This window comes from Argiope bruennichi, chromosome 3 (genome assembly GCF_947563725.1).
Source record: "Argiope bruennichi chromosome 3, qqArgBrue1.1, whole genome shotgun sequence".
Taxonomy (NCBI): domain Eukaryota; kingdom Metazoa; phylum Arthropoda; class Arachnida; order Araneae; family Araneidae; genus Argiope; species Argiope bruennichi.
In genome coordinates, this window is record NC_079153.1 from 21,004,034 (window position 1) to 21,029,029 (window position 24,996).

Here is a 24,996-nt window from a genome sequence, read left to right on the forward strand (position 1 = left end):
TTTATGGCTTAATCATAGCAATCCTTAAAGCCACTGATGACCTCTCAAATCAGGAAAGAAAAAAATTACTGTTACTGATAGATAATTTCACCGTCCTATCAGCCTTAAAAAAATTATCTTTCCAATGACCAAGAATTATTTAGAGAACAGTCACAAGAAAACTTATTTAAAGCAAGACTGAACCAAAAGCTATTGATGTGAAAATATTGTCATATGTTACAAAAAAAAAAAAAAAAAAAAAACTTCAAATATGCGTGAAGTTTATGAAAATAACGAGTAACAGGAAATTCCTGGTACTTTCCTTCCATTTTATCCGTTATTCTATAGCTTAAAAATTAAAAAAGAGGACGTAATAACAACATGTGTAGTACGGTTGGAATTATAATCATTTGGATAGTTATCCAAATGATTATAATTCCAACCGTACTAAATAAATTCGGACTTGCATAAATAAATTGAAACAAAACTTATTGACACTCCTGCAATTAAGAAAATGATATTGACCCTATTCTGTTTGAAATATACAAATCATAGGATAAGTATAATCTAAATCAAATATTAAAAAAAAAAATGCAAAACAACAAAAAACTATTATTAATAAGCATCCTCTGCAAATTCTTCTCCGACATTACTAAAGATTTTTACGTTATATTAACTTTGATTTCTTAAAACTACAAAATTGTCATTGCTGGTAAATATACTTCAGTACTTTTTTTTTTTTTTTTTACTTTCTTGTATAAGTAGTACAAAAAGTATAGTAAACGTCAAAAAATTCGAATCGAGATTTTGACGAATCTCCACGTTTTGGATCTCCCTGAGCTTAGAAACAGACTTTTGGAAAATGTCCATTTCTTCGCCTGTGACAGATATATTTCTATCAAAATTTGAGTAATATCTGTTCAGAAGAAGTCCATCTGTCCAAATATAATTTAACAGGATAATTATAAAATGAAGAAAGCTAGGTTGATTAATTCAGTACACAAATTGAGCATCTATAATGTGGACATCGTCATTTTGATCCAAATCCAATTAAGGATTAACCGGTTGTCGGCCTATACTGTCAGAAACATGTAAACGCGATTTTTCAAAAACGCAGTGACTTAAATATATCAAATTGGTACGGGATTTTGTGACTCCAAGTACACTTTCATGCCAAATCTTTGTTTCAATCGATTGAGAAAAACGCACCAAAAAGAATTCGACTTTTAGATATTATCAACGCATTCCAGGGATTTATCGCCAATTTACTATCCCAGGATGGCACGATAGATTTAGTCAAAATGCTAAATCCACGTCAAAAGTTATTTCGTAACTAATATACGCCAAATTCATATAAGGCGTTCTGTGGCATGTCAAATTTATCAGAGTATGCGAGAATGTTCGAAGGAGACTACACCCTCTACTATTAAAAGAAATTATTAAGTATATAATGAAAAGAGTTAAGTCTTAAATTAAGAGTAGTACTTCTCATGATACTGTTAATCTTTTAAGTTAAAATTTAATCCTCTAAAAAAGCTATTCTGAACTTAAAAACTTCATGTTTCCCCTATGGCCAGTTGTATGCAGCCAGATTGACCCGAATAAAATTTTACTCGTATACACAAAATGCTTGCACAACAAGCTTTTCTTCTTTTTTTAATGAGGATTTTTTAAAATAGTAATCAATTCTGTTATGGATTCAATACAAAAACCCTACAATTTAGAAGTGTATCTGTTTTCCTTTTACACACATATATAGAGAACAATTAGATGCAGGCAGAGTTAAGAATACAACTGCAAGTAACTTTTATAATTTTTAAAAATTTTAATTCATTATTTTTTGAACTGGTTTAATTTTGTTCCTTGTAAAATTTAAGAACATATCTTGTATAAATTAAATTATTCATCCCCAAACAATTTCAGGTAATGTTTTTAATTTTGCTACTTTTCTTTAAATTTCTTTTATAAACTAATAAATTATGGCTACATATCTTCATCTTAGTCAGTTCATGAAATATCCAACAATTTTATCTATGAATCGCTATTCATTAAATCGTATGACTATTTTCAGACTACACTAATTTTTTTTTTATCGTGAAGTATTATTTGAATAATTTTGTATATCTTGTACACATACTTGCTAGTCTGCAATAATGTGTTTTATTCCCGATTTTTTAACCATAGTAGTCTTTTTAAGCCACCTAGACATAATTTCAGCAGAGAAATTGTCTTTCAATTTTATGCAATATCACAATAACACTAATTTTAAAAGAGAAAGTAGTGAACCAGTAATTGTTGCGAGAAAACTATTTATATGGATATTATAAATATTGTACTCCTGTGTATTTTGTCTATTTATCTCATTTTATTGGCTAGATTATGTTAGAACTCATATATACCTAAAAAGACTTGCCGTCTCTATAACATGAACTGGTTGCAAAAAATCTTTTAGGACTCTAAAATGTTTTTAAAAGATAAAAATGAAATTCAAAATGAAAATTAAACAAATTTGATAGTTGAAACAAGAATATTTTTTATTTTATGGTGGATGATTTTATAGTACAGGATGTATCACTTTTTTAGTACCCATAGTGCTTAACATCACAATTAGAAAACAACATATTGCACTTAAAACAGTCGAACACATGGTTGCTGGGGGGGATAGTCTGCCATCAGATAAGCTTCTATCCCCCCCTCTCCAAGATATATGAGGTATAATTCAGCATGTACATCCACAAGTGTATAAAAAAATATAGAAAGTTGTCAGTTATCATCGATACATAAAGGCCAATGGTGGCAAAACTATGCTGTTGTTGAATTATCTCCCAATAAAATTATCTTACGTTTCATTACTACATGGGAATTTGCATCACATGGTCAGCAGAAACTTTCCATGAGTGCCACATAACTCCTGCTATATATTTTTTGCTTTATTATAAAACAATTGTATTTATATATATATAATTAATGTTTAGTTCTTGATGGCCATGGCAGAGCATAAGGTTACGAGACTTAGGCTGTTTTACCTTCCTCTACCCAGATGGCAGGCTCTGCATGTAAATAGTGTACAAATTCTAAAACCTATTTGCAGTTTCAAATGCTGAATTAAAGATATTTCCAGGTTAACAACTTAAATTATATGAAGATAAAATATCAGTATCCCATATTTTTAAAAGCTTTTTGTAAATAAACCACATATCTTTGAGGTTACTCACTTTCAAAAACCATTTGTTTATATTATATATATATATATATATATATATTATATATATATTTACACACAAATTAAAAATCAAAATTTCTTTTTTAGATTAAATATTACAATTCTGTGCATATTTAAGAATTCTAAAGCCTAAACCAAAATTTCAAGAAATTCAAAGAAATGTTAACTTAAAAAAGTGAAAATCAGGTAAAATTCAATAAAATTTTATACTATTAGTTCAAAAAATTAAGCTATATGTTTTTCACTAAACTCACAAGAAAATTCCATATCGTTTATTTTGCAGAAAACTGAGTCTTAAAAAAATTTCCTTTCATTTTACAATTCAAATTAAAATATAAAGATTTTAATAATTTTCATGTAAAGATAGTGTACACACATTAATATAAATATAAAATGTAAGTGCAATTAACCTTTTGACAATGTTTGAAAAAAAAAAATGTTTAGAGCTTTTTGCCTATGAGAATGAAGATAAGTATAAATAAGACATATTAGCAATTCTCAATTTTTCTACCAGCAATACTTAAATTAGAAACAAAGCAAAACAGCTTTACGACCAAAAAAGTATTTTCTTTTTCTAATATATAAAATTTTATTATCATGAAAACGTTTTTGTATATTCATAATATTTAAACAATATTTGCTATGAGAAATGTGCAAAGCTTAGCTTAAATCAAAATTACTAAAGAATAATCTGCAATACAAAAGTTTCAGCATATAATTTTTCGTAGGAAAATAGGTAGCATTATCTAGGTGACTAAGTATGAAATTTGTATACCTGTTCTTGTTCTACAACTGGTATATATTACAAAATGTTTCAAAGTAAACTTAAATAATGAGTGGGGTATATATTTCTCATTAATGATCAAGTTGAACAAATGTGAAGCAGTTTATACACCATTAAGGCACACAAAAATCATTTTCACAGCATTTATTTTACACAAGTTAGTAATGTGGTATAGTTCTGTACAAATCTACAAATACTTCTTCCACCAATATCGGTTGAAACTTCCAAAATAATAATAATAAAAAAGATGTCCAATAATGGAATAAGTTTTTGATAAACAATTGAGAAATGCAACAAATATTGGAATTCTATAATATTTGGCATTCAAAAAAACAAATGCAAGCATATCCGTTATCCATCATTCTTTACTTTCAATACTTCTTTCTTTCCCCATTTTACTAACAGACTAGAAAGATCAACAATAAAATTTCAAGGAGGAAATATTTTCAAAACAAAGACTAGAACTTTTAAATTTCAAGAAACAATTGACAAGAATGAATTGACTGAAAAAATTATCAAAAGAAGATTTGCCTCTCCAATGAGATTTAATATTTAACTTAAACAATGATTTTTTTAACAGTTGATCACGGAAAGGCCCTGAATATCAATTGTTTTTATAATATTTAATTTTATCATATAAGATTGTGTATAGGGGGAAGAGGTCAATAACAAATTGATAAATAGAAATAAATAAATATACTTTATACAAAGTCAACACAATAGCAATTAAAGGCCAGGGTCTTGGTCAAACTTGTTTTTCCTTTATACATTACTAGTGGTCAAAAGTAGCTATCACAGTCTAAAAGGCTTCGGTTCCAAAATATCGATCACCAAAATTTCCTGGAATAACAGAAAGAAAATTTAAAAGTTACATTAAATCAATGTTTCTTTAAAAATGCAGCTTATTTTAGGCAAAATATTCAGTGTCTTCTAATGTGAAATACATATATAGTAAGTTTATAAATGATTTTTTAAATTAAACACTTTATAGGCTTTAAATAATTAGCATCTCAGTTTTAAAGCAGATGTAATAATTTGTCAACATAAAGAATATGATCATTATTATGTAATAGAAAAAATTTCAACGTATGAAATATATTATTTGTTATGAATTGCAGAGTCAAAAAGAGTAAATTACGCTGTATATATGTTTGTATTGAAGCACATAATCTCAAACTCTTTCTTTATACAGCATTCATTTCTGTAAATAATTTTACTAATAACCTTAGATAAATGCATGTGAAAAGGGAAGAAAATTCTGGAAAACAAGTAATGAGTAATATGTCAGGATCTGCTAAAAATGAGTCACATTCACTTTAATTTCCCATTTTGAATACGATAGTGCCATTCATAAATTAAATTACAGAGAAAGAAAATAAGAAACTCATTAAAATATATGACAATTCTTAAGTACAAACTGCAAAGTAGACTGTTGACTTCACATAACATCTCATCCAATAACAATTCATGTTAAACTAATTTTAAAGCTCAATGCATGGACAAGAACTCAATAATATAATTCAGAAAAATAAATATGAACACCAATAAAGTAAATAAAAATAAAGCAGAACTAATTACCAATTCCAGGCATGATATAAAACCTATCATTGACTTCAGGGTCAACTTCTGAAGTAACTATTTTCACTTTTGGAAAGGCATAAGCTATTGTATGAACTCCTGCAAGGAAACATGTAAAATGTTAACACTGCATAAATATCTTTAATAATTTGAAGATACATTTCTCTTAGAACAATATAAAATGCATCAACTGTTTCAAAAGCAACCATTATTTTTAACCAAAATAAATGGTCTATTAATATTTCTTTAAGAATAGAAATATAACATGAACACAAAACAGTATACAGGTAAAGCCGTAACTCTCCTCCCTCCCCACTTAAACTTTGATTGAAATTAACTTTAATTGCAATAATTCCCATTTCTGAGAATCCCTCCAAGAACGATTTTCTGCATTAATGAAAAGGAATACTAAAAATCTCATTTGATGTTAGTAATTTGATATCTGATTTTTATTTGATCTTTCTAAAATTTAAAATGAGAAAACTTGATTCATTTTGCAATAGAATTCAAAGAATATTAATACAACAATTATAGCATAAAATCAGCAGATAAACATGCAATATTTCATAGGACATTTATTCTCAATTTATACAGAATGATATTTCTATAGAGTTTTTAAATGATAATAACTACTCAGAATTTAATATCGAATAATGAGGTAGAGAATTAAATATAAAAAAAGAACGGAATATGGCATTATTATAAAAGATTGATATACAATACTAGGGAAGTATATCAATGTCTCCACACACACATACTTCAGAACTGCACAGAAAATATTACTAGAAACTAAAAATTAATAGTAAATGAGAAAGAAAATGTTTCAAAAACAAAACATTAATTTATTTAATAAGGATTTTTGAACATTAAAGAGTACAAATAATTAGTAACATCAGAGTAAACTAATTAAAGATTTTCATAACCAATATTCTGTGCACAATACTTTAAAGAAATAGAAGATTATTAAATTCTTTTGCAACATGGATAATTGTCTTCTATGAGCAGCTGAAAACAAAAACTCTTTCACATATGTGATAAAAACACCTATGATTTTCAGGAAAGGGTCACAAATTATGTTTACATTATTCCCATTAATTTAATTTATTCAAGGCAAAATTACTCATATTTCAGTACTATTAATAAACATTATTTCCAGTCTAGAAATTATAAATTGACAGTAATTGAATATGAAAATGTTTCAAAACAAAAAATCGATTTAATATGCACTTTACATCCGGCCACTGACATTAACAAATAGTGAGTATCAAACATGTATTTTACAATCCAATACAAAAACGGAATAAAATAAACCTCAGTTTTTGAAGAAATGGGAGCCAAATGGAATACATAATTGAAACTATTTATAACAAAAAAAAAAGGCAATACAATGGAAATCAAATTAAATTTAAATCCTTTAAGGCTACTAAAGACATCCTTGTATCTGTGTGTGTGTGTATACACTATCATCAAAATAAAAATCTGCTTAAAAAATAATAGCTGGTTATTAAAACTAACCACAATAATTATTGTTAACATATGCAGCAGTTGTTTTTTAATCATCAATTTTGACTTGCCCCAATAAATGTGTATTCTGCAAAACAGCACCTTTTGCCAAGGCTCAAAAATCAAATCAAAATCTCAAATTAAGTTAAATTTTTATATATTACAAAATTGTGCATGCAATCTGTTTAAAACTTAATAACAATTAGTAAATTATATTATAATGCCAAAAAAGGTTTTACAAATAAATTTAATCCAAAAAAATATGGCTAAATTTTTTTTGTACAAAAGTAAAAAACTATTATTCCAACAAAATGAAGCATATATTTTAATAAGTAATTTAACATAAGTATTTCATACCAGATTCAGCCATTAATAAAGAACAGAGCATTATATTTTCTTCCGGGACATCATGGTCAAGTAGAACTCGAATGGCCATCATGGCAGCAGCACCCGTTGCCACAGTAGCATCCATAAGTATTATGAAATAATCCTTAATGTCCTTAGGCAGTCGAAGGTAATACAGCTGCACAATTAATATGATAAATTAATATTAAAAATGATAAAAATAAATATTTAGCACTTAAATTTATATAAAATCCCATATGGGAATTTATATGAGATTAGTTCAAAATGCATTATAATGCATTAGCTCAATTAGTTCATAATGCATTCACAATTGCAAACTTTTCTTATCAGAACAAAAAGAAAAGTAAATATTATAAATGTAAAAATTTAGATATACTTTGAAAGAAAATTTAATATTGAATCCATAATAAAAAAAATAATTTATTACAAAACAAGTTTGTTCCAATTTAAATTCATAGGTAGAAAAAAATATGATTGCTTTTAAATAATAATACAAAGCTAATGGTCTTGGAAATCATTTAAATAAGATTTTGATTATTGTATCATACCATTTTGAGAGTTATTAAATTCAATAAGTATAATTTTCTTTGTTCGACATAAAAAAGTAATTTTATATTGAACTGGTGATTAGGTGAAATTCTTGTTATATATAATTAAATAAGTAATCAAGTATGAGAGTAACTGTAGAAAAGTACTTCAGTTACATTTTTTATAATAAAATAGCGGCAATAAAATAAAAACAATATAAAAAGAATCTCTTCTGACAGAGAGAAATGAAATTAACGTTTTCTTAAATTCAAAAATAAAGAACAGAATGTTATTAGACATTGGATATCACACAGGATTTCCAGAAACTATACTTTTGCATCTTCAGATATATAAGAAATAAATTCAGTGAATGAACATCTTAACTGGACAGATAACTAAAACTTTATCTGATGAGAGAAAAATATTCTTATTTGAATGTTATCAGTGAAGAACACAAAATAATAGATTGACTATATTTCAACTTATGCAAAGAAATACAAAGCTATTACAAATGGAAATAAAGTAACATTTTCATTTAGGGATATTTTTCTCAAAAACACATCCTTTCTTTTTCAGTAAGACTATGTTCTGGTAAAGTAAAACAAAAATACATGGTAACTATGCACATTATAACTGCGAAATTTTTAAGGATAGGCATATACTTTCCAATTGGGAAAAAAAGATCAAAATAGAGTGAACCATATTTTGTCATTTAAGTTAATAAATATGCTTCTGAAAACATGCACATAGTTAAGTCCAAATATTATTTATTCAGTTATTAAATCCTAACAGTCAAATTTAGTAAAACTCCTTAATATTCTAACATTTTACATAAAAAAAAAAAACCCCAAGGGCTTTCAAAGTGGTCTAAAATCATACACATTAATGATATTTAAAGTTTTATAATTTATTTCATTTTGATCACCGAAGAGAGAAATTTTTTCATTTAATATATTACATGCCAGGAATATCTTATTAATAGGGATTGCAATACCGGACCAAAATTTCAATACTGGTATTCGGTATTTTTTAGATCTTAATACCGGGATACCGGTTTTAATACCGGTATTAGAAATTTCAGAAAAAGAAAGAAAACAAGGTGTTTCTTTGTTTTATTTGCCAGTTTTATTAGAGAGTGTAAATATCACAAAAAATAATTTGTAACTCATAATAATAAAGAATCACTAAAAAGGAAAAAAACAACTTATTTATTTAAATCACAAAAAATTGTAAATATCACTATTCAGTCCGTGGTACTAATACAAATTTTTGAAATGCGATCTTAAAAAACATAATGCAGCAATTGTACTGTCATTAAGCCTGAAAAGTAATTTTGTGCAAAAATTACTAGCAGTTGAAAACGCTCTTTCGGCATCTATGATAGTTAGTGGTGCTGTCAGCAATGCACGATATACTTTTTCCAAGTATTTACCTCTAAATCCCTCATCTTCAAAGAAATCGATTTCTTATCGGATGGTTTTGGATATAGCTGATTTCTGTATTGTATTTTGGTTCGTTGAATTTTTCTTATTTATCGCTAATTCTAATTTTTGTTCAAGAGACAATTCCTTTTCACTATTGACATTAGAGTCATCATAATCTTCGATAACTGAACCGAATTCTTTTGAATGTGGATCGGTTTGTGGGTAAAATATTTTAAGAAAATTTATTCTAACTTAATCAGATTTGAATTGGTTATTTTCTTTTCTTCTTTTTCATTTTTAAAATCATTATAATTATGTAAAGACCATAAGACATTTTCTATTTCAATATGCCTTTCTTCTGAGTGTTTTTTCAATGTATATATATAATCTTCAGACAGCGATGTGTGCTGTTAGGAGTAAACTGTTCCAACGTGTTTTATAATCTAATATTAACATTTATTCTGTTTTATTTTCAGTTAGTATATATTTTAGTAATATATCTTTTTTATAGGGGAACGTTTAAATATCTTAAAAATTTTTCGAACTTTATAAATTATAGGAAGCAATTCTTGATAGGTTAATATTTCATCCTCATCAGCAATATCTTCTTCAACAATTTCATTGTCATTGTCTTCATTGTCAATATCACTCTCACTCTTACTCTTTTCAAAGTTGGAATCCGAAGTTTCTATATCCACAGTATTTGGATTCTCCTGTTCTTTATATTTTTGGTATAATACATCTCTTACTCCAAACTGAATTCCATGAGCATAGCACAATTGCTGATTTGCACTCATCAACTTTCCAACTTTTGTCATAACTGTTGCTCTATCAGTCATTATGGATACAATTTCTTCTTTCAGGGATAATCCATGTTTCGCTAATTTAGTTTTAAACCATTAATTAGTTAATTAATTTCGCCCGTTAGGAAGCATAAAAACGTATACTATTTTGCTATGTTGGCGATCCCTGAACTTATAGTGGAGACAATTTTAAAAATTTCTAGTAAATATCGAAAAACCGGTATTTAAACTTGTGAATACCGGTATTACAAAATTGCACAAATGGCTCAAAATACCGGTATTCGGTATCCCGGTATTGCAATTCCTACTCATTAAATATGGCTAATTTTGTATTTCTTCAGCAGTCTCTTTATTGATTTAAGTAACATTAAATATAATTCTTCGTATCTAAAAATTACCTATTAGTGTATACTTAGAATGGATATCATGTATAGTTGGAATAGTTAATTACAAACAACTACATAATAATTGAATATTACCCCATTATTTGCAATTCATCTGTTATTGAATAACTATACAATAATAGTTGAATTGCAAAGGAAATCCCTTACAGACATTGAAAGAAATTAAATTTGAAACTAATTAACAATATTTAATCACATTTATAAACCGATTAGAAACATGAATGGTATATTTCAAACAAAAGGCAATTAAGATATACCATAATTTATGGCAGGTACCAATAAATAGCAAAAAAAAAAAAAAAAAAAAAAATCAAAGCATTTGTCAGTTGAATAAAACTGACTATATTGCTGTTATTAAAAACAAATTATCTTATTAAATACTTATTAACTATAATAATTTATGCCAATCTCATCAGAATAATAAAATACGGTAACTGCATAAATTTTTTGAAATTAACATTTTTAATCTAGATAAATTTATATTAATTTCTGTATTCATATTAAATTTCCTTTAAAAATACACATAAATAATTAACATTAATAAAACATTTAATTTTTTAAAAACATATATTAGTTTCATTGCATACTTTCAGAAATGATGGACAACAAATTCTGCAATATAATTATCAATTATTCCTTAGAATATTTAAAAAAGAACTTAAAACTAATTTTGCAAATCATTTTTAATAAAAGGATGCAGAAGTCAAAGACAATTACAAATTAATAAATGCTTTTATAGTATTTAACAATTAACAGAATTTATAGTGCCAAATTTTAGGACTAGTTAAAAGAAAAACCCTTGAAAGATGGAAGAAATCTAAATCCAGAAAAATAATATAAATGTTTATACTTTATCACAGCTTAATTAAGAATTCACTCCAGTACAAATGAATTATCAAATATTTGAATATTTAAAATCAATTATAGAAAATTCGAATTTAATATTCAGCTGTTTTAATGCAATAAAAATCTTCAATAATTTACAATCCCTTTACAATAATAACAGTTTATTTTAATTTTAAAAATCAATCATAAACCAATTAAACAGTTATATCTATTTTTGCATGATAGATAGGGACTATATAAAAGAAATCACACACAAATATTCAAAAACATAAATAGCTACAACAAATAATTTTTTACTGAATATTCGAGAATTTGTTTTTTATGTGATGAAAGGAGATGGTATAAAAAATGTCTTGCTCAGTAAATCTGTTGAAAATTTACAAAATAATGAAAAAGTGCTTTCCAAATATAAAATAAATAATTAAATTACACAAGGTAGCATTTTTTTTTAATTCTCATTTTAAGCAAGGAGAAATTTTCAAAATGCACAAAATTCAATATTACTTGTCCCATTTCAAAACGTGTATCTTCTTGTGATGAACTGGTTCAAAATCACTTTCATCACTTGAAGATATTAGAGTTGATTCATTTTTGGAATATATTTTATTTTATTTTGGTATATTATAATCAGTTCATATAATATATAAATACATAGTATACTATATGCATTGTATTAGTGTGCATATGTACACAGACAGAAAACATTACAACAGTATCATAATACCAAGAACCTTAGAGTCCGTATACTACATAAAAAAAAAAATCCCACAAATATAAAATCACATAAAAACAAGTTTGACTGAATATATATTTTTTAATCAATCCCAAAGCCAACAAACATACTTCAATGCTGCCATTATAAGAGATATTTATATATTATTTCCTTATAATTTTAATGAATAAATATGTGTCATAAAATTCTTACCTCAGGTTCACCAGTATCTTGGTTAGTCTGAATGAGGATTTTACCTAACCTCACATCCTTCAAAACATCGCATAAAGCTTGTTCCATTGTTTCTCCAGCTCGCAAAATAGAAACACCACAGATCTAAAGAGGATCATAAAACGTAAATCCACTAGTATGAAAATACAATAAAGACACACAGATATCAAAAATCTTCTAAATGACATCTTATGCAAAACACTAAAAAACAATTTTTTTATGTTATTTTATTTAAGATGTCATTATATTTCCTACTAAATATTTCGTACTCAATTTAAGAACATCAAGGCAATGTATTAGAAATCTGCCTTTTGCTTTTTTTCAGTCATAAAATAGAATATTCTTGAAAAATAAAATTCTAAAAACATTTGTAATCTATCAAATTCATTTTACATTATATGCTATACATTGCACTTTTCTTCTTTATTTCTATTTACTACAAATTGTACTTGAAAGATAAGAGTAATTTTAACTCAGTACCACATATTTTTTAGATATTTATTTACATTTTTCACCTTAATTATTAAAATCTCAATAAATATACAGCAATATGGCCTAGATAAAAAAAAAAAGAGAGAAATAATTTATACCAATTTACTTAGAATCTAAAATGAAAAGTAAGGAAAGTGAAATCTAATAGACTTTCAATTTAAAATAAAATTAAAATATAAATACTTCCTTGTACAATTCCAATTCAAATAAATAAAAAAATCCAAAGAAAGCAGAAATCTGATAATGAAGATAACCATTTCAGTTTCTTTATTATCATGACATAGAGAACTATGAGAATTACATTTTACTACATCACCTGTGATAAAAATTTTACTAGGGATATCTATTTAGCAGTACTAATTTATTTCCTTTTTTTTAAAAATTATTTTATTTATTTTGCTACAAAATAAAAAAATACTAAATTGAAGCTTATAAATTAAATAATTCCTTTAGTTAAAGCAAGGCACGTTAATATAAAATTTATTTCAGATATTTTATTAAATGTAAAATTCTTTTTAAAGACACAAGCAGTCATTTTATTAACTAATTCATTCATCACAAAATAAACTAACTAATTACATAGAGCAGTTAAAAAAAATTATTGATTCACAATTTGATTGGAATAAAACAAGAATATAAATAAATTTTGGATCAAAGGAAAAAAAAAATGAAATAATATTTATAATAACAGAAATTCAAACACTTTGCGAGACCAAAACAGAAAACGAGGCCTCAATTTTCATAACATACTAAAGAGAAGATATTTTATTATTATATCCTCATTATATCCTATGTTTTCCTTCTCAAGATTTATATGTATTAATCAGAAAAGGGGGAAATGGACTTATTTTATACAAAAGATAAAGTACAACTTTTCCATTAGACAAAAATATATGTTAATCATTCCTAATCCTACAAGATTGGATTCTAAGTCTCAAAATTGTTAAACTACAAGATACATAAATATAAGTCATAACTACCCATTTCCTAAAATAAAAAAAAAAATTACATAAAAGAAAATAAATCTTACTTTTTCAGTGGCAATTCGTTTTCCCTGATAAGGAATACCTTGTGGTGTTTCAATGGTAATTGCCTAAAATTTGATCAAGTTAATAAGTTAGATCAAAATTATTAATGGAATCCCATTGAAAACCATGATGCATTTATAATCCACCCATGAAAGCATATTCATATGACATAAATAACTGATTATCATGAATATAAATCATTTAAATCAATGTTTTCCCATTCCATTAGGAGCTATGTAAAAAAATATCCAATGGAAAAAACTATTTGTTAATGCCTGCCATCAAAACTATTTCTTTTGAACTTAAAGTAACAATTCGACTTCTATCTTATAACTTTTCTTGTTAATTTTTGCATCTATTTAGTCATCAGACTGCAAGAATTTGAAATTTTTTATTGAATACTATACTGCTGTGATCAAACATTCATTTCAAAAGCATAAATGGAAAAGAAAATAACTGAATAATCTGAAAATTGTCTGTCAACAATATCTTAGTTGTGATTATCAAATATTACCTAATAAAACTTGCAATAGGAAATCTTCTGCACATTGGCAATGCTTAAGAATTACTTTTAATTGTTATTGATAGCATATTTCAGAAGTAAATATATAGAAACACTGAAAGTTTTATTTAGTTGCAATGAGATCCTTCTATCCATAATACTCATGAACACTAAAATCAAAACCAATTCCTAAAATCGATTTGAATATAAATAAAATAGTGAACTTCAGCTCATTAACATTTGCTACAATCTAGCAATAAAAAAAGCAAATTAAATGTGAAGTTTATTGTTCTATTATGTGAAGTATTTTTTACTCTTGCGCAGTTTATTTGCATATATCAACCAATTTTAAATAACAAAAAAAAAAAAAAAAAAAAAAACCTGTCTTGCAAGCCAAAATAGAAGTTGGGATTCTCAATTTAATAAAGATTCAAACCAAAAGAATGGAAATACTTTTTTGCATAGCATTTACAGATGGCAGTGAACAATTAAATATGTACCAATATTTTTATTTCAGTCAAAATGTCAAAACACAAAAGGTCCTTTTTCTTGGTAAAGAGTAAATAGAAAAGTTTCAGGCAGAAAATATAAATAAATTAAAAATTGTATAATATATGAATTTTAATATCAATTCATCTGTAGCAGTTCATTTTAATAAAGTTGCAAGAAAAAACCAATGCAAATACTTCAACTGAAAGTCAAAAAAAAAATATTTATACCAATTTTTTTCCCCCTCATAATGCATTTATCATGAATATCAAAATAAATTTTTTCAGACCACAAAATATGTAATCTAGAATAAAACAAAGAGTTTAATCTAGATTACATGCAGATTTTGAGACATGCTTTTCTCTCTCACTCTAAAATAATTATCAGCCATGAACAACAAAAGAAAAGATTAAGAAGAAAGACATTGCTGCATTAAAAAAAAAAAAAAAAAAAAAAAATTCTAAAATAACAATTTCACATTGCTGTAACTATAATAATCAATGAAAAATGAATATTTATTATGAAACCTGATACAATAAAAAAATCTTGTCTATGTAAAAAAAAATAATTTTTTTAAAAAAAACCTACCATAATTTAAATATCAATTAATTTTATATTAACATAATAGTTTTGAAAAATAGTATACAAATGATAATAATGATTTTTTTAAAATTCCATGACAGATCAGTTTTCTACTCGGAAAAAGATAGCATTTCATAATAAAAAGGAGCTATATATGTTAAGTAGTGGGAAGGGGAAAAGCATGACCCAAAAAGATTAAAATGAACTGTTTTGAAAATTTTAATTGAAATATAATTAACATCAAAACATTTTAAAAGAAATAATTAATATTAAAGATATGCAGTTATTTTTTTATTCAATGATTAGCTTAATATTCAATCTATTAATATTTTAAAATTTGGGGTGAAGTGGGGGAGAGCCAAAACTAACTATTCTTAAGTAAAACTTGATTTTCTTGTTAGAGTGCAATTCCTACAAACAGAAAAGTTTTAGATAAGTTAATATATTCACTGATTGATTAAAAATTATTACCATTTAAATTTAATAAAACATTTCCAGTACTAAATATAAATAAAAATTTTATTATGTAGTCCTATTTTGAAATTGATAATAAATAACAAATTTAAAGTGTGATGTTTAATGTAAAATAGAGAGAATGAATATTATACAGGAATGCACTGAATTAAAATTTATAATACAGGATACAAAAACACCAAATTAGAATTGATGACAAAGTCATGAATCTTGCAGAATATTAAATAATTTCATGTAAAATATATATGTAAAACACTTTTTAAGTTAGGCAAAAGTAAACACTGGTTTCATTAACAAAACATTTGATTTCTTATGGTGTTATAGAAAGAGTTTGTTTTTTATCCATTACTAAGATTTTTTTGTAATAACAAATTATTGGTTATTGATATATCATTTTGAAAATGTCGACATTGATGTAGAGGATAGTTACCAAAAATTTTATATTTGAATTTTTATAAATATAAAAACAAATAAAATTCAATATGGCTGAAATGGAAAGCAAAATTTCCTCACATGCTAACTCACCATATTTAGCAAACTAGAACATTTTATTGGCAACCTTATATAGTTAAAAGCCAAAGAATTCCATGAATGGTGACTATCGAAAGATTTGGCAAAATTGTCACAAAACTGATAACTGAACAACAAACGCCATGTTACAATTGAATTTTTATAAAATTTTTTTTTTAGACAAATAAGAACAGCAGCATTTACAAAATGGTCAGACTATAAAAAATTATCTAATCACTTCTTATTTTTAAAATTTAATTTTTTTTTAATTTTATTTTTTTACATTCCACATTTTGAAAGTTTGAAAGAAATCTGCTTTTTAACATATATGGGAAAATAAAATTCTCATTTTAGCTTTAAAAAAATTAAAAAATGAGATTGCATATTTTAAGAAATGAAAATGATTTTATAATTCCTAATTATCATAATCAAAGGAAACAAATTTACGAAGTTAAAAAAGAAGCTAGCTCAGCAATTAGTAGGAAAATGGAAAAAAAGGAAAAATGCAACTTGTAACATTCTTAAAAGGCATTTTCTAAAGCCATTGTGAGACAATATACCATACAGCCTCAAAATTTAACAACGCATATCAAGGGAGCAGTCTTGTTTAATGAAGTACTTTAAAAACCTAATTTAGAGCCCCCCCCCCCAAAAAAAAGCATTTTTTTAAAAATTACAGTATCAACAGTGGTAGAATGGTAAGTGGTAACTCAATATTTCAATGCTGTTTTTATTTTTAAGTTCATTATGATAAGTAATCATTATTAAAATAATGTCCAAATGCAAAATTTTATGTTAAATTTTAATGTTTTTCAAAAATTTCATTTATTCAAAGAAAATTGGTATGATTGAAAAGATCGAATGCATAACAGACTAAAGAGGCTTCACTGTAAATGTCAGATTTATTGAACATGAGAGAAGCTGCTTTAACTCTTTAAAACGCTAAATTCATATTTATTTTTATTTTCTGTTGTTCGAACCAATCTGAGTATTCTTCTATAACAATACATAAAATATTAGATAAGCATTTTTCAAGCATAACTGAAATAAAATGTTCATAATCTAAAATATTTAAAATTGAAATTTGAACCTTTGTTGAGTCACAGTAAGTTGATATATTTTGTATTAACTTTGGGATAACTATTCCAACATTTCAATATATGGGGATGCACATTGTTCAAAAAATGAGAGCAGGAAGGGGTGGGGGATATCTTAATATGGGTTGATTGTATTATCCATGTAAATATGCTTTCAGAATGGGTTTATATCTATAACTGAAACCAAAGACAAAAACAAATATGATGTTCAATATTACTTTGAAAGGAAGCAAAGACAGGGAGAACTCTATAAGAAGCCTCATGAGCCGTTTGGAATAGAAAATAAACTCATCACGGGAAGTATTTTTATCCCGAATGAAGGTGTAGAGGCCTTTAATTTGAGATGTGGAAGGAAGAATTGAAAGAGCTTCCGGAAGAGGTTGACCTGAATGACACTGGGCCAATTTTGTTCTGGAAAGAAAAAGAAAAGCACATATAACAAATGAATAAGTATAATAAATCTTTTCTTATATGAATTGCACTGGAAATCTTCATCATTTTATTCTTAAATATTGGTTTAAAAAAAAGAGAGAGTAAAAAGTATAGTTAAATAATGGGTAAAAAAAAAAGTTTTTAAATGAAAAAGTCTGCAATTTTTGAAATTCTCTTTCTCTCTCTTTTTTTTACTGTTTCATTAAATCTTGCTTTGATGTATATATGAAATGGCATTTTTGGCATAGATAGAGACTAAAGTAACAAGCATAAAAAATGAATATAGTCTAAATATTTAAAAAACAGTCTACAGATTTTATAAATTTATTTTAATTACAAACTAACTGAATTCTCAAAGATAATTTTTTTTTTAAAAAAAATTTGAACAACTTATATCTAATGCAGAGTTTCTTTCTTATGCATTACTCAATACAGTTGTATAAGATGTTCTAATTTCAGGTAAAGTACAAATTAGAAGCAGAAATGCCTGAACTAACTGAAGACTAACTCAGACTGAACTATTATCCTATCAGTGATAACATATAATGCGAGCAGGTGAAAATACAATTTGTCTGATCATAGTTTCAATTTCTTAATAATCAGCATAGTTCCCGAGCATGCCAAACTTCAAATCATTTATATAATATAACAAATTACAATAGCAAATTCTTTGTTGAACAAATTTAATTTTCAAAAGAACTTGTTTCATAATGCTAAAGAAAAATCTTATAAAATATTAAACAGCCATGTTTGCTGGAATAAATAAACACAAATAATTATTGCTCACATTTTTTTCATTATTATTTGCCCAACATATTCAAAATTATATTATATATATATATATGAGCAGAACTCTCTTATTACATCAAGTAAAAATAATTAATGTACAATATTTCATTTTGCATTCCTTTAACTATTGAAAAATCATGAAACCAGCTTTAAAAATTTGCAAAAGAATGTTTTCTTAAATTTAGTTGGATGAATTAAAAAAAATGATAAAACTATCATCAATTATAAGAAATCTAAACTGACATTATAATTATTGATTTAAATTGAAACTGACATAATATATACAAGTTACAAGCATACATAATTAATACTCTTACCTTTTCCTACAAAGTATTTATTGTTCAAAAAAAATATTTATTAAAGAGCAAAAAAAGATAATATTATAAAAGAAGCATTTTGAAGAAATCTGATTGCAATTTCTTTCTGAATAAATTAATAAGTATGTTTAAGAAATTAATTAATATTATTTTTAAATTAGAAATGTATTCTAATGTAAAAAAATAAAACTTAATATAATTTTTAGAACACAAAAGAAATAATAATTTTTAAAAACTATCAGAAAAATAGTAAAATTAGAACTCAAAAGGTCCTACTTGAATTCAAGAAATGTTTCTCTGCAAAAACAATAAACAAAAAGCATTTTAATTAAGAAAATATTTTTTTTTAAATTTTTACAAAACAAAAGCACTCTTAATAAATTTCAAGGGCTTACCTTAATTTAAGGCCCCTCTAAAAAGAAAAAAAGTAAAGAAAAGCTATTAGGGTGACTGTTTAAAAACTATACATATATATTTCAAAATATACAAATAAAACAGTAATGTTTGTAAATTACTTCTGCAAACAATTAGAGAATAACACACTACTTTAAAATCCATTGCAACACAATTGTGTAACAATTCTATACTGTTAATTTTAATAAGGGAATAAAGTCTTTAGAAATTTTATGTTATATCAAAATTAATATTATAAATATTTATAGTAAAAATGTACACTTTACAAAAATATGTATGAAGGAAACATAGAAAAATATTGATCTTCAAAAAAAAAAAAAAAAAAAAAATCCCTAGTTTTACTCACCAGTTGCAATTGCGTATGAACATGCTGAACAATTAGAGAAATGGCAATTTCATTTTCACCTCCTAAACAAAAAATTTAAATTGAACTTACAGGGGGAAAAAACATAACTAAGATCATTTACTACTTTTACACCATTTATTTCGAAACAATCTAATATAAATAGTATATTAAACTGGTTGTATCTGATAGATAATTATCTTCTCTGATATCTGCTTATATGCTATAGATTTAAAGCTCATAAAATATTAGGTTGGATGAAAACCTAATTTCAAACTAAGCATTACTTTTGCATATTATAAAATATTTCTTATAAAAAAAATGAAAAGTTGATAACACATGAAATAAAAATTTAATTACAGCAAAATCTTTTACAGAACAACTAAGTAGCAGTAGTTCATTAAACCTGTGACAATTGTTTCAACATTTGTGAATTAACTCTCTCTATTTTTAATAACAAGCTAAAAATTAACATGCAAGCACAATATTATAAACTTCAGTAACATAGAACATTTTTGCAGTATTGAATTTACAAACATAATGTTATTATTTTTTAATCATTTCCGAGTTATATTAATTAGTTTTCAAAATTATACTTGATATGATTTTTCTTATTTTTAATATTTATCAACATTTAACAAATTTCAAACAAATAATATTAAGATAATAATAATTGCTACCAACAATTTTATTTCAAAACAAGTATTAAATTCCTTTAAAAATCAGCATTTAATACAAAAACCACATTTTTAAAAATTTTAACCATTGCTTTATTTTAATTTTAGCAGGTCTTAAGTTCTCAATTAGGTAAGTAACATAAAAATAGCTTTCAAAACCTGCTCCTCAAAAAAGGCATTAGTATATCAAATCATACAGCAAATAAAATATTTAATACAGAGATTAAGTTAAGAAAATTAAATTTTGGTCTTTCTTCTCAAATAATACTTTCATCATCTCATTCAGTTTGATATGATAAAAAGGGATACTTAAATTCATGAAAAACAAAAAACAAGGTGTTTCTTAGATAAATATTCTTAATTAGTGATAAAAGTTTAAAAACAAAAATATTTAAAACGAAAGAAACAAGTCTTTACTTTGTCATGCCAAAGGATTCTTCATACACAAGAAAATTTAAATGAAAATAAGAAAATTGTTACAAAAAAAATTTAGTACTTTTTATTTTTGAGACTTCTTAGTCCTTTTTTTTTTTCTTTTTTTTTTTTTTTCTTTTTCCCATAAACATATAATCATTTTCAATTTCTAAATGACATGCATCACTTTCAAGGAGACTTTTAGAAATTAATGCATCTGCAGCCATTTTATTTGCTACTGACGTTTTCCTTATAGGTTTTTAATAACATAATTTAAAGAACAGATCTTTTTACTGACCTCTGGGGACGATAAGATCTGCATGAACTACAGTAGGAGCTATATAGTAGTCAAAAGCAGGTTTTACAAACTTCTCATACTGCTTTAAGACTCCTTCAAGGTCACGTCCCCTTTCCATGATATCTCGTCTCAACCTCCTGGCAAGCCGAATATCTGAGTCTGTTTCAATATACACTTTCATGTCCATCATCTAAAAGAAAAGAATAAATGTTTAGTATGCCTCTTGACTAGATATGAATATTTATTATCATAATATTTTAAAATTTTTGATTCACCAACACATATTGACATACATGAAGAGGTCACAGATCATTACATTTTTCACAATTTCCATGTGGAAAAATTTCCTTTTAATAAATCTTCAGATAATTTTAAAAAGACAATATTTTTAAAACTTTCTTTTCATAAAAATATAATAACTAAAATTCAGAAATTTTGAAATCAATGATTCTACACACAACAAAGTATCTAGCGATTAATAAATATATCTTTTCCTTTTTCACAAATTTTATTATGGAAACATTTGATTATTTTTTAGATTCTAGAAAAAATAAAAAATAAAAAAAGAGAGAAAGAAAGAAAAGGATGATTTAACATATCATAGCATACATAAAATATAACCAGATATTATTTTTGACAGAACCAACAAGGATGAGAAAAAATGCACAGTCAAACTTACTCAATACTGCAAGGCCAAAACTATATATTATAATGACAGGGCATTTTGAAGCAACCATGTCTAGCTAAAACAACATTTTACAGAACACCACAACTCCTTTATTCACGAAGGTTGCTAAGTAAGCACGCAGCATAGCAGTAATACATAATATCTAATTTATCAAAAAAGTTTGTTGAGTGTAGCTTTAACAAAATTTAGTTGGATTGAGTATATTTTTAAATTATATTCTTGGTACATATTCTTCATATCCAAAAAATAATTATCTCTTTTTAATTAAGGTAGTTGTAATATTCATGATATGAATTCAAGTGTTTTTACTAACACTGATAATGAAATTGCATATCTAAATAACAAAATATCAATGAATTCTCTCATACATTATAACATATAAAAACTAATAAAATACAAATTACATTCAATGAATTGTAGTTGTTAAAGCATAAAATGCATGGCAAATAAAAATGAACACATATCAACTAAATAATATTAGCATATCATTCATATATATTTCCAATAAATCATGTTTACATTTTAGAGATTTCAGGTACCCATAGTTAAAATATATAAATATCTTTCATATAAAAGTTCTAGTATTTCTACAGTCATGTGTTGAAATTTCTATACAAATTACTTCTTAAACTCTTAAAAGATATCACATTAAATTGCTATTTCTATAGAGTTTTTTATTTAATAATTACAATTTCACTAAAAACAACAAAATCATGAATAAAATTTTAAGGCAAAATTTTTATGTCTTACAGTATATAAAATAAATTCTTAAAGGTAAATAAACCTTTATGCTCAAATACCTTATTACAAATTGAAATACAATTGAAACACAAAACGATTAAAATTAGCAAAATGATTTAAACATCAATACAAAAAGCAAACAATATAGGGGAAAAAAAAAAAGGTATTAATTTAATGTAATAGAGAAAAAAGGAAATTTTTAAATGGCATTTCCTAAATAATGCATAAAAATTTAACAGGACTGATCATAATATGTATCAAATTAAATACTAGAATAAGAATCAAATTGTAAATAAATATTTTAAATTCCAAATATAAATTTAAATAAACTGTTTTTTAACATATACTTACTTCAATTAGTTGTTTATGGGCAAATATTAGAATGCCTTCAAAGATTATAACATTTGCACCATACATTGTCTTCTAAAAATAAAAAAAGAACACAGATTATTCATTATATTATTAGAAAATTCCTTCTTTAATTTTATTTTTTTCAAGCAGCTTTTCAGATAGATTTTAAATTTTACAATTACCATCACATTCACTAATTAAATATTTATTACACAGATAAACTAATAAGAGAACATACTTTTACAGCAAATAATCATAATAACAAACTATGTGAAGCTGATAACAAACTATTCCGAAGTAAAAGTTACTTCGGATGTATTTTTCAATGACAAAAGAAAAACACTTTATTTATAAAATCATTTTACAGGAATGCAAACAGCAGGAAAGTGGTTTAAGAAATCAAAAATACATTATGTATTAAAAATATATTGAAAAATCAATCATTCTGATTTCACGAAGTAAAACTCAAAACAATTAACTACCCCATTCCCTATAAAGTATTATTGTGAAATTCTTGCCACATATTCAGTGATATCTTGATTCATTTACTATTATTTTATTTTTAGAATTCACTTTTAATTATACAATATAGACTGATTTGTATATATATCATCGTTAAAATTCAGCAAGCATATAAGCGTGGTTGCTAAAACATTGAAAAGTACTATAAATAAGTTTACATAAAAATAAGTTAAAAATTCAAAGAAATAAGAGGAAAATTTATAAAAATAATATTGGAATTGATAAAAAGCTTATTATTATTATTTTTAAGAAATTGGGCAATAATACGATCTGAAGTTATTGAGGAAAAACATAAAATTCCAAATAAAATTTAAAATCGAATAGAAATTTTGAAAAATCTTTGTTAATGGTAACTTATTACCCAAAAAATAATTGTATCCAAAATTTGACAGCTTTAGGTACAACAATATGTCCCATAGAGCATTTAAAATGCTTTTTGCATTAAATACATTACAGCATATACACCAATATTAGTTACCAAGTCATCAGTAGCACTTCTAAAAAACATATTACATATAACATAACAATAAATTATTGAAAAATAGATACTTCCAAAAAATTTTAATTAAAAAATATATTTCCAAACATTACTCAAAATTACTTAACAGATATTTATTACTGACTAATTATATAAGAGAAATAATCTTATTTAAAAAAAAAATCACTCAAGATTTTGTTGATCTAACAAATTAACCTATTGGTATTCACATTTTTTTTTTTTTTTTTTTTAATAAATAGCTAGCATTTTTACTTTTTAAAGTCATCAATGCTCAGTTTAATATCATAACAAATTCACATTTATATTTTGGTAATCAGGGTCAACTCAAATATCTTTATATTCATGTTAGAACAAGATTTTTTTTTTGTTAAAGAATTTTTTACATTGCTGCGAGTAAGGATTTGGAAAGAAGGTATTTTGACACTTTTGTAGTTTTCAACATATAACCATAATTCTGTATTTTTCACCTAATTTCTACAGCAACTACAGAAATTCTGTACCTGTTGGAGAGTATGCAAAAGGACATAATTTCCATATTGCATGCCACTCTATAAATTGACTGATTTAAAATTCAATTAACATTCAAGTTATGTTTACTGACTTGATTTAAAGTTCAATAGATAATGAAACAACAACAGATAATGAAAAAAAATACCATTCTTTTTTCCCTGGAATGAGAGACAAAGTTATAAATGGGAACATCAACACTTCTTCCTTCCTTTAGCTTTCTCAGAGTTTCAATAAGTAAATCAAAATCAAAAGCATCTGGATGATCAAAGTTATAATCATTATTTTTGGCCTTCCTATGATGTTCTTCATCCAACACCTGGAAAAAAATTTCAGCAACTACAGCTTATAATATACAACTAAAACTATAAAACAAATGAAAAAATACAAATTTAGTCTTACAATGCAGGAAAAAAATAAATAAAGCAGAAACTAAACACTGCTTTATT

General features: G+C 25.3%; 1 protein-coding gene across 6 annotated transcripts in view; it reads right to left on the reverse strand.

Annotated features, from left to right (window-relative positions):
* Positions 1-4,115: 4,115 nt before the first annotated feature.
* Positions 4,116-24,996, reverse strand: part of LOC129964234 (uridine-cytidine kinase-like 1) — a 64,395-nt gene continuing 43,514 nt past the window's right edge. For all 6 annotated transcript variants that reach the window (XM_056078961.1, XM_056078964.1, XM_056078962.1 and 3 more), the window contains exons 4-14: positions 24,696-24,866; positions 23,020-23,091; positions 21,240-21,429; positions 19,854-19,915; positions 19,489-19,505; positions 17,774-17,966; positions 13,904-13,966; positions 12,364-12,486; positions 7,425-7,590; positions 5,565-5,663; positions 4,116-4,826 (exon numbers count right to left, since the gene is read on the reverse strand). In XM_056078961.1, the coding sequence (XP_055934936.1) occupies positions 4,786-4,826; positions 5,565-5,663; positions 7,425-7,590; positions 12,364-12,486; positions 13,904-13,966; positions 17,774-17,966; positions 19,489-19,505; positions 19,854-19,915; positions 21,240-21,429; positions 23,020-23,091; positions 24,696-24,866 (1,197 nt within the window). In that variant the 3' untranslated portion in view covers positions 4,116-4,785. The remainder of the gene's footprint in view (positions 4,827-5,564; positions 5,664-7,424; positions 7,591-12,363; positions 12,487-13,903; positions 13,967-17,773; positions 17,967-19,488; positions 19,506-19,853; positions 19,916-21,239; positions 21,430-23,019; positions 23,092-24,695; positions 24,867-24,996) is intronic.